The sequence below is a fragment of the Myiozetetes cayanensis genome, unplaced genomic scaffold, assembly GCF_022539395.1.
Source record: "Myiozetetes cayanensis isolate MyiCay16 unplaced genomic scaffold, myiCay2020 scf6-25, whole genome shotgun sequence".
Lineage (NCBI taxonomy): Eukaryota > Metazoa > Chordata > Aves > Passeriformes > Tyrannidae > Myiozetetes > Myiozetetes cayanensis.
The window spans coordinates 39,611,400-39,626,434 of record NW_026087853.1 but is presented as its reverse complement, the minus strand read 5'-3'; the positions used below and the strand labels follow the sequence as shown (position 1 = coordinate 39,626,434).

At 43.9% G+C, this 15,035-nt stretch overlaps 1 protein-coding gene across 3 annotated transcripts in view; it reads left to right on the top strand.

The window, feature by feature from the left end:
* Positions 1–13,288, top strand: part of TSPAN18 (tetraspanin 18) — a 117,109-nt gene extending 103,821 nt beyond the window's left edge. For all 3 annotated transcript variants that reach the window (XM_050336397.1, XM_050336398.1, XM_050336396.1), the window contains exons 6-10: positions 989–1,063; positions 6,909–7,007; positions 8,300–8,479; positions 11,274–11,357; positions 12,370–13,288. In XM_050336397.1, coding sequence (XP_050192354.1) covers positions 989–1,063; positions 6,909–7,007; positions 8,300–8,479; positions 11,274–11,357; positions 12,370–12,417 — 486 coding nt within the window. In that variant the 3' untranslated portion in view covers positions 12,418–13,288. The remainder of the gene's footprint in view (positions 1–988; positions 1,064–6,908; positions 7,008–8,299; positions 8,480–11,273; positions 11,358–12,369) is intronic.
* The last annotated feature ends 1,747 nt before the right edge of the window (positions 13,289–15,035 follow it).

Genomic DNA, 15,035 nt, shown 5'->3' with positions numbered 1-15,035 from the left:
GGGCTTGGTAACATCACTGAAACAAGGTGCCTGTAAGTAAGACTGAAAACCAGACTTTTTAGATTGAGGCAGCAGAAGGCTGCAAGGGCAACAGGATGAAATGCAGTTTAAGATGAACAGCCAAGTGCCTCTCTGTTTTGCTTTCCTTTCTTTTTCCTGAAATTATGATAAGTGTAATGGTTTTACTTCAAACTGGATGCTTTTTTCTCTTTTATTAACCCCTAATATTCTAGCTATGCTTTCTGTCAAGTCAGAAGTGTGCCCTTAATTTAAGGATATGAATATACAGACTTTGGATACTATACAAAACATGGATGATTCTTCCATTATCAAATTTTATTCTTATGATGTGTTATCAATTTTCTGTAGAGGTTCTCTGTGGTTATTACTTAACTCAGTGCAACCCCATTGTGTGAAGGAAGATATTAACCAAGGCTAATTTTGTCCTGAAATGCAGAATACTCTAAAAAGAGACCATTTTTGGTCACAGGTTTAAATATTTGAGTATATATCCCACTGCCTCCCTCCATACAAAATAAGCTGTAATCATGTCACAGTAAAATTGTGTTGTTTATATTGTGATGAAGGGTATGTCAGCATATGTATGTGATGCATGCCCTTGTGTCAGGAAAGTTTAAACCTGTATGAGCATGTCTACAATTATATATCTTCTTCCATTGAAACAGGCCTTAATGTTTTAACCTGGTGCAGATTTATCAGGGGACTCTACAGGTTCTGTAGCCTCATTTGGCTGTACTCATTAGAAGCAGGCAAAAGCATCACAAGCTCCCATGTCCTGTGATGAGATCAGAGAGGGACTGTGTGTGCTCCATGTGACTGTCTCAGGGAGTTTTTTAATTGTCAGGGAAAAAAAATTTTCTAGTTATTTTTTCCATCCCTTTGGTGATTAGCAATCCCCTGTATTCCTACTACCTATTGCTCAAATTTAATGCTGTCTGTGCTTTTTTGTTTATCTTCTCTTTTCCAGTTCTTCATGTTTATTTTGTTAATCTTCCTGGCAGAGCTTTCAGCTGCAATCCTGGCTTTTATCTTCAGAGAAAATGTAAGTATCCAGTGGTGGGCAAACTGAACTCCAGTGGGATTGTACACAGCTGGAGCATGGTGTTAGACGGTGGTTGATTTGTTTGCAGAGTGACTGATTGTTTCAAATACCAGCAAACCTGCTTCATTACTACCATCAGTCTGCAGAACTGACAGCAAGCCAGGGAATGCTAACTAATCTGGACTGTGCAGGGTGAATAGTTTGAGTATACAAGGGGGCTACTTATTCCTCAAGTTTTTTGAGTCTTTTAGAGTCGTCCTGACTCTCTTGCAGCCAAACAGTTGAACATTCCATCACAAAGAATCATAGGTTCATAGAATCAACCAGGTTGGAAAAGACCTCTGAGATCATCAAGTCCAACCCTTGATCCACTACCACTGTGGTTACTAGATCATGGCACTCAGTGCCACATCCAGTCTCATCTTAAAAACCTCCAGGGACGGAGAATCCATCACTTGCCTGAGCAGCCCATTCCAATGCCTGGTCACTCTCTCTGTAAAGAATTTCTTCCTAATATCCAACCTAAACCTCCCCTGGCAGAGCTTAAGACCATGCCCTCTTGTCCTGTTGATGATTGCCTGGGAGAAGAGACCGACCCCCACCTGGCTACAACCTCCTTCCAGGTAGTTGTAGAGAGTGATGAGGTCTCCCCTGAGCCTCCTCTTTTTCAGGCTAAACAACCCCAACTCCCTTTATAATAAAGTCACACTTTATAAAACTTTATAATAAAGTCACAGTAACCTTAAAAGCACTATTTTTTTTAATAGAGCATATGTTTAATATTAATAGTGAAAACTCCTGTTTTACTAGGAAAGCCAATGCTTGCTGTGCAGTGCAAAAGCTCTCTTGTGAATCTTCTAATCATATTCCTTCTTGAATTTCCATATTGTAGTGTTTACCAGACTTCTATCAATGCTGCTTGTCAGATATCCTTCCTGACCTGCCCTAAGCAAGTCTCCCCATGTCCAGTTTTCAGTCCCATCAATGGTTCCCTTGCATATTGCCCTGCTTAGAGTTTAGTCCTTCTCTCCAAAACTTCATGTGATGTAGCCTTTCTCTACTCTGCTGCTGTGCATATTATTAAATGGCTATCATCCCTCCCCTGTGCTAGTAGTAGACTTTTACTATGCTACTAGTAACCACAGACTCACTTCTTTCTCTAAACAGCAAAAGTTTGTGTATTTGTATGTTCACATATGCCAAAGAAGAACCTGATTGAAGTAGGTCCATCCTTCTCTGAGTGATGGGTGTGAAAGTAGATTGGTCACTAGAGGTGGTCACTGGTGACTGCTAGTATTTGTTTTGTTTATCTGGCCTCCACTGGTAGTATGAGAACATACAGCACATTTCCTCTACTGAACGTGAGAGAAATACTGTATAAGCATAGAAGGGCCATGTATAATGATGCTTTTCTTGAATCAGGATTATCTTTTTGATTGTATTCATGTAAAAAGCTTTTGATACAAAAGAATCAAGGCTTAGGAAGCTCACAGCAAGACAGTGTGGTGTTTGTAGGATGGGCTTGGGGGGAAGGTAGTGAGAAGATTTTTTTTCCCTTTATAAGCTGGGGTATTTTTGTCTTTGCCTCAGATCTGAAGGCAGTGGGGAAGGGATGGCACTCTGCACAAAGAGTGGGTGCCCCATTCCAGCTTAGATTTTGAGACCATGCCCTCATGGGAACAGCTATGGCTCCATAAATACTTGCAGCATGGGGGGTCTGGAGTGTTCTGGCCATTACAGCTCTGTTGTTTTAGACAACTTAGACAATTCCTTTGGTTCGGTACAAGTTGTTAACCACACACATAGAAATGCCCCGCAGATCCAGGTATAGGCTTCATGACAGAGAGAACACGCTCCCTAGCGATCAGGGATTGACTGACAACTGATGGCTCCCACCTCTCATCTTCTCTCTCAGAAACTGGTAAAAGGTACAAGAAACTGCCCAGGCATGCTGCAAGTCCTGAGTGCAGGGTGGCTATGTTCTCTCTGCTTGCAACCTGCTTCTGGGCAAAGTATCAGTACTTTCCACTCTCATGGGAGCTGGAAGATGTAAGGACATGTTATCTTGCAAGATAAGGTCACAGTGGTTATTCTAGACTTCTGCGGCATCTGACAGTGTTTTGTGAGATAAAACTTGAAGGGGAACAAACTTCTATCTTTCTTAAGTTTGTCTCCTTGTTTGTATCATCACCTTCCCACTCTGTCAGAATGACTGACAGGAAGGGCTTAAATGGGAAGGAATGAAGAACGTCAGATCCCTACATAGCTGGAGATGGCTCTGTGCAGAAGTCAAACTCGGTCTGAAAATTCTTGTGGTTTGTTCCTTCCTCAGGTTTCTTCTGAAAAAAAATACCCCTTGTTTTGGTGTTGCTATATATTTTGGTGGTAGCTCCTCTGGCTTTGTATCTACTTGTAGCCAATTTTGCTGTCACCTTGGGGTTAGGGTGAGGCTAGATGGCTGGGCAGGATTTCCATGGGGGCAAAGCTGGTCTTCCTGTGACCCTGTGTCAGGAAGAATTCTTCACACAATTTAAGTTAAAGTTCAGATGTGCGTTTCTCTTGCTTGCAAAAACAAATTATTTCAAGGCATGTGGCAGTAAATGCACATTTAGGCAACCTAAATTTCTAGGAAACTTACCAAGAAGGATTCTGGGATGATCATTGCACCAGTCCATATGGCTGTGGTCTCACTGGGTGTGTAGAATGAGACAAAATATACACTTTATCTGTTTGCTTTGTCAGATAATGTTCAGTGCAGCTTTCTCCTGTATAGTGTTTTACATCCAAACCAGCTCTCAAACACTCAACAGGGTTAAATTATTAATAGGTGAGGGAGTGAAAGAAATTAAGAGACAAAAATATAGGAAAAAAAGAGGTGTTTTCTGCTGAGATTTGACATTAGAGGAAAAGCCAGTGAAGCAGAGTGTGGTGTTGGAGTGAAAGTGGTGTTCGCAATGGTGAGCTACTGTGATCTGCAAGTCCTGCTGCACTTCCAAAGAACTGTCTAAAAATGTTCTCTGAAGAGGAAGGCTACTGTTAATCAGCTATGGGATTTCTAGACTTTCTCTTCCTTTGAAAAGGAGGTTTTGGTGGGTGGAGAACCCTTTTAATCCAGAAGTTCCCCCTTAAAATAATGACTTCCATGAACACTAGAGAGATGCTATGAAAGATCAAATTGACTTATGTATAGGAATTGCTCTTTCTATGCCCTTCAGAGGTCTGGATGGGAAAAAACCCAGAGGGATTTTTTACTCTTAGTGGATTGTTTTAGCAAGCAAGAAAGTGGGATGGTAGGAGCAGAAGAGTCCAGTGGCAGGAATGCCTGTGTTGTGCAGAAATGCCTTCGGTTTTCTAAGCCCCCTTCATCTGGCTGCACTAATCCCAGCCAAGCCATTTTTTGAACCAGTGTGACAAAACAGCCACACTTAATTCACTGGCATGTAAATGTATGCATGGATGTGTTGTACTGGAGACGTCACCCCCAGAACAGTGAGCGAAAACCACAGCTGAACAGCTCCTTTTTGTTCATGGCTGTGGCTGGTACAACTGTGTTGTCTCAAGTATGTGCAAAGATCTAGTTTTATTTGTAGGTCCTTTGCTCCCTTCTGAATGGTTCTTGCCATAGCACTCCAATGTGCATAGATTTCCTCAGGGCTGATACGAGTTTCAGTGAGAGGGGCACCATGGACATGGCTGTAGAACTGTCTTATTGTTGTGGGTTTTTTTTGGGGTTTTTTTTTGTTTTTTTTTTTTTTTTGTTGTTTTTTTTTTTTTTGTTGCATTTTTCTGAAGTTCAGATATTTGGAACAAGCAGTTTAAGAGCAACAAAATGGAATCAGTTATTTTCCTGGTAAACTTACCCTTCCAGCACTCAGCTTTGTTTTAGGCCAAGTGTCGTAAAAATCACACACAAACTCTGAACAATTTCCTCTGGGATTGCTGCTGTCAAAATAAAAGTTTCACTTTATATTTAAATTACTCTTTTGTTTTAGATGCCGACAAAGGCAGCCAACTGGGATTATTACCAATGGTAATATCAGTTTTCAAAGTCTGTGCTTCAGGAACAGACAAGGATCAAAAAAATGTGCTTCTCTCTGCAGGGTTGGATGCTGTGTGGATAAAGTACACAGTGAAAGGGAAGGAAAGGAGAATACTAAGGATATGTTTCAGCATCTTCTAACCTGACCTTCCCTCAGTTCACCAAATTCCCAAAGGAAAAATGCTGTGTTATCTGGTATTTTAATATTCAAATGCAAAAAGATAAGTTAATATCTGTCCCAAAAAAGTAATTTAGGAATTTAGCAGCATATCTAATTAAAAGGTAGTGAGATTGAGCTACCTGCATGATTCAAGTATTTGTGACAAAGTTTTACCCAGTATTGATGTAGTCATTAAATTTGGCCTTCATTTGTATTTGTAAAAGAAAAGTTAATATTAAGTGGTATTCAGGGTCTTTTAAAAAGTCACCAGAATTTTTTCCTTAGATTTTGTCACTTGCAACAGAAACAAACAATTTTGTGCTTGTGCTTTTGTGCCCACCCATAGACTTCATGCATATGTATGTGTATGTGTGATATTTCACGTTGCATACCAAGAACCTGAAACCAGCTTGTAGCAGTATATGTTACTGCGTCAGCAGCACTGTATGAACAACAGGGGGGAGTAAAAAGGGTATTTTCCAGGCAGCTTAGTTCCTGATCCTGCAAATATGCAACATTGGAGCAGTGCTGTAGCCAGCCAAGTGCAGCCCCCTTCACTGCAGCTTTGCAAATGGCAGAAGATTTGCCTGTGTGAATCACAAATCACAAGGTATTTTGGAGAAGGGACCACACAAGACGAGACCTATTGGGTACCTAAAATGGGGATTTCTTGAAGTTTTCATCCTGAACTGACAGAAAGGCAACAAGATTGAACTGGGGTGTTCAATTTAACAAGACTATTAGGATTTTATATTTATTATTGCTCCAGAGAGTGATCCTAAGTAAATGTAATTTCAAGGTGTCTAACTTCTCAAGAAGACTCTGAGCCAAATTGTTTGTGCATTTTTTCTATTTTACTGTAAATGTAAACAGGAGTAAATGAATTTTATTCCACTCTTTATATTGCTGGCCTTAGGAAAAATGTTCAAATTATCTAAACCCTGGAAATATAAAGAGGTTTTTTTCTTCATGCGTGTGGGTTAGTTTAGGTAATCTATAGTATTGTCAGGGAAATGGTGGGTTTTTTCTGATTCATAAGCTGACTTTAACATTTCCCATTTTTTATATATTTTTTTACTTCCTTTTCATTCCCAGTAAGTTTCATATTAGGGCTTCATTCTCCTCTCTCACACATTAAAGTATATTCAGAGCACCTCCCCCGTTGTTAGTAGGAAGTTAACTGGTTTGAACAAAAAGTGTGGGGGAAAATCGTCCTTTGGTTATGGACTTCATGAAGCACAGGAAGTGAAACTACTATTTCAGTGTGGATTTGAAGATCATTCTAAAATCTGGTTTAGGCCTGCTTCAATTTATGAAATACTTTCAAATAAGGCTGAAAATTAAAAAAAAAAAACAAAAAACCAAACCAAACCAACCAAGCTTTAAGTGTTCACATTATCTTAGAAGTACGGATATAATTCAATCCCTGATTTTAATGAGTGACAGTTTTATTCAACAGGTATCCCTCACCCTGGATATGGTTCAGCCAATGGCTTTTCCCATGTTTCTCCTCTGAGGTTAGCAAAACAAAGAACAAATCCAAAACAACCAAAGAATCCCCCACATTCACAGAAGGGAGCTTTGGGAAGTGTTTGGGAAAGGTGTTGGCAGTAGCCTTTACATTTCCACCTGTCTGTGCATTTCAGCTGACCAGAGAGTTTTTCACCAAGGAGCTGAAGAAGCATTACCAGAGGAACAACGACACAGATGTCTTCTCTTCCACCTGGAACTCTGTTATGATCACAGTAAGTCAGACTGTGCTAGTTTCATGCTGCCCGTGGTCAGTGGCCACCAACGCGGTGCTCAGCCCGCACCCTCAGCTCCCCCACGGTCAGCCTGCTTCCACCTTCCTGCTGCATCAAGCCCAGCACCAGGGCTTGTGGCAGTGGTTGGAGGGAGGTGAGAATTTGGCTTGCAGCAAGCCTTTCTCAAATGGAGCTGCCACCAGTCCCTAGAGAGAGAGACACTCCCACTGATTGCATCAGTCCTTGTGTTTTGCCAAAGGCCAAGCCATTTGATCTGACTGGGTACCCCCAGCTTTCAAACAGTGGGCACAGAAAGCAGTGTCTGTGACTGAATATCACTGCATTTGTCCTGGGCTTTTCACCTTGCAGACTACTTCAGAACTATTCCAGCCAACAGCAGCCAAAACCTTGTACTAACTAATGCTCTTTTGGTAGCTCTTGTGAAATGAGGGTAGGTGGCAGCTTAGGCAGGAGTGTGCCTAATGACATATTTTCACTATAAAAATATTAGCCATTAGAATTGACTTTGTTATTACGCTCCTAATTGGGCAGCTTACAGGTTGACTGTCAGTGGAATTGCAGTTGTTATTACCTACCACAAGAAGTTCTCTCTGTGTGTGCGTGTGTGTACACATGTGAGCTTAGTGCTTGGTACACCCCATGGTGTTATCTCTTCAGGAGTGAAAAGTGGGATGTCGGGCTCCGTGGATGAAAAGTCAATTTTAATCTTAAAAGGAAAAGATGATTGCTGCCCTTCATGCTGATTCAGGACTATAATAAAGACATTTCCTTTTGCTGACTGAAAGGAGACAGAGTCAGAGTATGACTTGAATCCTTAAAAAGGACCTGACTGGAATCCTAAAGTGAGACCTTACTTGAATCACCTAGCAGTGCCTTTGAGCAGCAACAATCCTGGCCATTAGCTATGGAGAGAACGGGTAGTTGGGAGCCTGGATTGTACTGCTGGCTCCTGTACAGACTTGCTGGGTGATCTCAAGCAAGTCATTCTGGATATGCTCCAAAGCCCTGTGTAGTTTGTGGCAGTGCTCTCAGAAGTACCTTAGAATCTACAGTATGACATGGAAACAGTGGGACTTTATAAAAAGGCTTTGATGAAGCAGAAGCTCCAAGGTAGAATCACAGCCCACTTCTTTGGAAATAACAGTTGTTTTGTCTCTACTTTGACTAAAGCTTTGACCCCTACAAGAATAGGTCTTTGGTAGATTTCTTGTATCTGCTTGCAGGGCTAAGCATCAGTTCTGTCTTCCTTTCTTCTCTGTGCCTCTCCCTAGTTTGCCTGCTGTGGAGTGAACGGACCAGAAGATTTTGAAGCTATCCCTCATCTTCCACACTCCTCTTTGGAAAAGATGATACCAGAGGCTTGTTGTCAGCGAGAGCTCCAGAGCCGGGAAGGGATGTTTGTCAACAAGGAAGCTTGCCTCGCAGGCATCGAGAGGTTTCAGAACCGACAGGTAAGGGAAGCCGAACACTAGGGAAAGGACTTTCACAGTGGGCAGAGAGACAGCTGCAGTGGTCATGGGTAGCTAATGAATTTGACACATCCTGGCTGTACTTCACATCCTAATTACACTTCTGTTGACAGATCTTGAAGTGATGGCGTATGTCTGATTTTGAAAATCCCCTTTCATTACATACACTGCTAAGTTCATGTTGTGCTTAATATGAAGATTTTCATAAGAGATTGAGAGGTGAGGTGGAAATTTAGATCAAGTTTTATTGTGTTTCTGAAGGTCAGAACTACCTCTAAGAAGTTAATTAGCAAGCCAGCACGGGTCAGTGAGGACCTGGCTCTTACTGGCTGTAGTAGTGACTCCAATTTAGTTCACAAAGACTCCTAATCAACGTATGCAATCAAGAGTTAAACAGCCACAGAAAAACATGGCTGTTTTCCAAGGAAGACAAGTGTTGGAAAACTTAATTTCTTTGCTTCTTTACTCTTCACAGTAGAAAAAAAGGCATTTCTTACAGCAGTCTTCCTGTATCTACAGGGAGCCTACAAGAAAACTAGAGAGACTTTTTGCATGGGCATGTAGTGATAGGACAAGGGTCAAGGGCCTCAAGCTGGAAGAGAGTTTTAGATTAGATATTAAAGAAGAAATTATTAACTGTGAGAGTGATGAGACCCTGAAGAAAGATTGTCCAGAGAAGTTGTGGATACCCCATCCCTGGAAGTGTTCAAGGCCAGGTTGGATAGGGCTTTGAGCATCCTGGTCCAGTGGAAGGTGTCCCTGACTGTATCAAATGGGTGGGATTTTTAGGGTGACCTTTAAGGTCCTTTCCAACCCAAACCAATCTATGGTTCTATTCAATGATTCTTTTGCCAGGCCTCTCGACTTAGGAATTTTTCACAGTACTAGACTGGAACAAGACAGTTCATCCCCTTGACAGTGAGTCTACAGTCATGTTTCCTTACAGTGTCACCAAGGCACGATGCTTAAGAAACTTTCTAGCAAAGTTCCTGACTGTGTTCACCTCAGCAATAATAAGCCAGCTGAGCTCTGTACTGACCCTACGTACGTGCCTCCTTCTCTCTCCAGACTCGATAGCAGATTGTGAAAGAGAGTAAAGGAGTTTGGAAGCACTGTATGAACTCTTCCTTGACTGGCAGCTGGAAATGGTTGGCAAAGGCACTCTGGGTGAGAGATCATAGCAGACAGCACTGTGCTACTTCTGCCAGGTCTGACTGCTGTAAATAGATGGGGAAGAGAGAGATGACATATAGTGGAGCAGGAAAGAGAAATATATTTTGAGAAAGAGGGTTAGACTTTTCCCTGAGTGGTGATGCTGAGGCTAACCACTCCCATGGAAAGGAAAGGTTTCCTATGAGGTGAGCCCATGCCACCACAGAATGTTGGTGGGAGATGCCGTGTGCACAGCAAGTGCCATCAAGCACACAGTAGTGCACTTGTGTAAAATAGGAGAGGCAATCCCAAGCAAATGATGGCTGAATTGAGGGATTCCTGGGGCAAAGTCAAGATCTTAGGACACCATGCTGGTACAACAGTGCTCTCTGCCCTTGTGCTCACCCCTGTTTATAGTCAACTGAGCAGGGCCTGCTGGAGGTTGGGTTAAAGTTGGAGTTCTGGCAAGCACACAAACATTTTGTTGCTGGGCTGGATGCTTTTCTTTGAAAATTTGGCTGAAACACGGCTGGAATAGAGCTGGTGCTGAGTGGTCTCATGGTGACAAGAGCATAGCTTTAACAGCTCAGTTACTGCCCTGGCAGTCTGGGACCTGTGGACCAGCCTGATGAGTGGATTCTCTCCATGCTCTCCTTTGTTCTCTGCTGATTGAGCCTCAGTCACAGTGAGCAGGATCCGGCATGAATACCAGTACGTAACTTTGTGCTGTCTTTGCAGTTCAGACACTTTCATTACAGATGGAAGGAAAAGATCAGGTGATTGAAACTTCCCAGCAATATAGATGGGATTAAAATGTATGTGTGAAATATATTCCCAGTGGAGCGGAAGCTACTTTTCACATTGGACAAACTCCAGTCTACTTTTTGCTTTTTGTGTGACTTGTTTGCAGAAATTTCCCAGGGGGTTGGAATTTTAGGATGGGAGAACTGAGGCCAGGATAAGCTGATGATTTCCAGAAACATCCTGAAACCTCTGCAGGAAGATCTACCAGCTGTTAATTGTGTGAACAATAATAAATTACATTAAAGATGATGATGGCTATGTTTCATAAGTGGAAGAATTGCCACAGTGCATGGCCCTGAGTTGTTCATGATATTCTTCTATAGCCAGAAGATCAGTAGGTGTTCAGCTATGGTCTTTTGGGGGAAGGCACAGAGGAAAGGTCCTGGGTTGCTAAAGAGCTGCTGGCTGTGAGAGATGATTCAAGAATCTCCTGCCTTGGCTTTAAATAAGTCGTCCTTTTCTCTAGCCAGCCTGGGATGTCTGTCACCTGCCCTGAGTGTCCCTCCCTCTGTGGTTAGTCTCTGTCCTTTGCGGATGGAGTTCCTCTTTGTGCTGCCCTGCAAGAACTCACAGTTCCTCTTGGTCAATGAGGTATTGTGGGTGTAAACCACCCCCACCACACTACAGCAAAACCTGCCCCGCCCCAGCACTGTCTTGTGAGTCTCTGCCTCCTGTGCTGTGGGGCTGGGTGAGGTGGTGAGAGGGAGCCATGCTTGTGGTGCCCAGGTCTGAGAGCATCTCATGTTTCAATGAGGGCTATGTTGTGAGAACAACGCAGTGCACTGCTCAGGTGTGTCTCACCACATTTTATCTTTCCTAGGGCTGCTACACTGTGATCCTGAATTCCTTCGAGACCTACGTGTACCTTGCAGGAGCCCTTGCCATCGGAGTGTTGGCTATTGAGGTACTTTCTGTTGTCTGACTATAAGGAAAGCAGTGCCAGTAGATGTCCAGCAGTGAGGCAGACAGGCAGGTGCTCCCCCTTGCCAGGAGAAGGTGCTCTGGCAAAGTGTGAGAAGGTCATCAACTTGTGGTTTTAATTGCCTGGGAAGAGACGGGTGCTTGATACTTTGACACCAAAAGGCAAGGAAATAACGGGTGCCACAGGCCTGCAGTGCCACCTTGTGCTAGGCCAGCCACAGAGCTTTTGCCCTGCCATGCTGGCCACAGGGGCTTTGGCAACGCAACTCTTGCTCCAGGCCCTACACTCTCACTGCCCTCATTGCAGCAGCACCCCAAAGCTGACTGATCTGTCACTTGGTTAACATGTTGAAACTCTGTCTTTGCTTTAAAAGCTTCTGTTTAGAGCTTGAAACTGTATTGGCTACAGAGCACCTCCACTGCCCTGCATTACTACCTGGTGCTTCGGTGACATTTCTGAGCAACAGGCTTCCACCAGACATGGTATTAGCCCAGAAGTGGTGTCCCTGTGGCATTGCAGGGGCAAGGCTGGGTGCTTTTGCAGTCCCGTGTCTTATGCAAAGGAGAGGGACCTGGGCAGGGAGCCCCAGCATGGCAGTCTCTGCTGTGCCCATCCCAGGCAGTGGCAATGATGTACAGAGCAGGGATTGTGGAGCCTGCTCTGCTGTGACCCCAAGGGCAGCTTTGGAAGGAAACAGGGCTGCTGCTGTAGCCACTAAGAGTTTGGACGGGGTGGGGGGTAGTGGGGCAGCGTGGCGTGGGGAGTTGTGGGGAACAGGGGAAAGAAAGGAGGGATGCCTTTAGGAGAAAAAGTTCTGCCACAGCCTCCCCTGGGTGGTGAGAAGGGTGCCCATCACTGCATCGCTGTGGTCAGGAGGGAGCAATGGGGGTGGTACCAGGGCCAGGGGGGCCTTTGCTGATCTTATGGAAGATGCAGCTGATTCTTATGGTTCTCTGTTTTGTTTTTGCCCTCTTCTTCCCCCACATCTTCCCAGCTGTTCGCCATGATCTTTGCTATGTGTCTCTTTCGAGGGATCCAGTAAGAAGTGGCCCATGGACCACCAGGTTCCCCACATGCTCAGAAGAAAGAAGGAAAATCAGAAGAAACAAAATCTGAAAACACCTAAAAAACTTTATTTTTTTTAAAATGGGATAGGGAGGGGGAAAAAAAAAAAAAAGAAAAAAAGAAAAAAAGAGGGTTGTAATATATGAATGACCAAAAGGATTGTACTTCAGGGGCTGGAACTTTGAGGTGATGTGCACTACACTGTACACCGGACCCTTGCCCAGAGCCACCCGCAGCAGCTGTGGAGCAGGAGCCCAGCGCAGCCGATTGCACTAGAGACTGATGGAGCCAGTGGAGGGGGTGTGGGAGGATGAGCACAGCTGCCTCTTCCACAAGGCTGAGCCTACCATGCATGACTTCATCGTGCTTTATAGACAGCAAAGGATTGAAGAACAGACACACAAGGGACTGGATAAGGCAACAGGTTGGCCTTGATTGTCCAGGTGGGTTTGAAACAAGCAGTGGTGGCTCATCTAAGTAGGTAGCCATTTTTTGAGTGATTCTGGCTTTAATTTCCAGCCACAGAATGAAAACACAGATTCTTCAGGGGAAGCTTTGCCCTTGTCATGTGAAACTTGTCTGAGAAGTCAAGCACTTCAGTGAGGCTTTTCTCCAGAGTCCCAAGCAGGGGCAGCACGATCTAACCTGGCAATGGGACTCAGCTAAGGCTGACTGAGGGTCAAGAGTTTGGTGCCTACCTTTCTGTTTTTATTAAGATTTATTGTTCATTGTTGTGAAAGAGACCAAATGGTTCCCTGCTGTGTTCCCATGCCCTGGGAAAAATAATGGTCCGATCAAGAATCATTGACCTGTTGCCTTCCTGAGAAGGGGAGGATAGAATCTTTAAATCTTGTCAGCCTTTGCCTTTCCCTTGATACTTGCAAAAAAATGGTTTGTGGTGCTCTATTAGCATAAATATTTGCAGTGGTTCCTACATCCTTTTCAGCCCTAAGGGGAGGTCCAGTCATGGTGCTGGATGGAAGAGACTTAGGTTTGTCAACCACTCCCATGCCATTTGCCTGGAACAGTCTGTTGGCATCATTTCTGCTCAGAGAATTTCCCCTGAGATTCTCTCATGGACTCATGATGAAAGCAATCATCAAGTCAGAATTGTTTTAGTTGAAGAGTGTTTCCTCCCTTGAGATGGTTTGTTATTTAACTAACATGTCATCTACTCAATCATTTGGAAGTGAACTTGAGACAGATGCCTGGGACTGGACCTTAGTCAGAGATTAAGCTGGAGCTTCTGAGGCCCCAGGTAGGCCCTAAGAGCCAAACTGCTCCAGCTGCTGCTCCAGTGATCGTGGATATCGACTCAGGCACGTTGCTGGTCTCTCTTCTCTGGAATCAACAGCCCCTGTTGCCTTAATTGTTCATCTGGTCACTCTCTGACCCCAAATTCATTTTACTTGGGGGAAGATAGAAAGGGCTGTGGTTTCTCATTTATCTTAGGTCTTTTTACAGATTTTATAGGCTCAGATTATGTGATGACTTTTATATAGGCTCAAATCAGCTCTTCTGAAAGCTATAACCTCTGGCAAGGAAGGAGCCGAGCAGTAACCTCATGCCCTGGCTTTGCAGCAGCAGGAGGTACATCCTCTGGCTGTTTCCTTACACCCCTGAGGCTGTGTCCCTTGAGCTCTCCCAGTGGCACTGCACAGACTACAGTCAAGGAAGAAAAGCAGCAGAAAGCCTGGGCCATAATTGACAAAGATCCTGGCTAAATATCCAGGTTGGTGAATCATGATACTAAGGAACAGGAAGGAGGCATTAGAAGCTTTTCCAAGCTTCATTTGAGAACAATCATTTATTCATCAGCAGGATAGGGCTGGGCAGGTAGAGCTGCAGCCCCCCACTGCTGCAGTCAGCATATTCCCGCAATGAAACACGCAGCCAGGGCTGCTGAGCAGCCCCAGATGTTGCATTAAACCTTGTGAAAAGCTGTTCTGAACTATTTCCCTCTGGACCTTTTTGTAATGAGGCATTTTAGCATTAAATTTTGGTCTGTTGTTTAATAAAGGAAAACAGTTTGGTTAGCCAAAACCCAGCAGGATTTGTACTGGACAGCAGGTGCTGCACTTAAGATAAGAGATATCTGCTGCATCTACTAGTCTCATAGGAAATGGGCCGAGCAGAAGGCAAGCTTATCTGTTCTCCTTCTGCCTCAGGAGTTGGTATCAGTTACTGTTCTGGGAGAGCAAATCCCAGGGAAAGAACAAAACTGTCAGAAAAGACAGTAATTTGGCTGGAGGTTATTGAGAGAAGTAGAACTGCCTCCCCCAGTCTCCAGTTTTTTTCTTGGTTTATTATGCGGAGTCCTCAGGTCAGAGCCTGGAAGGCAAATACCCTCATTTGTGCACGGTGGGTGGTTGAAAGGAAAAAAAAAAAAAAAAAAGCCTTTAAGCCTTTTTCTGCCACCAGTGGCATGGGAGGGAGGAAAAACTGTCAGAGATGGGGAATCAGACCAAAGCAGCCAGAGCACTAAGTACTGAATATACACACCTGGAGTAGGATCTCTACTGGCTTGTTCTCTTTGGCTTTCGTAGTTCTGTACTCAGTGCTTTGTCTGTTTTTAGTTTTCTCACTTTCCCTCTC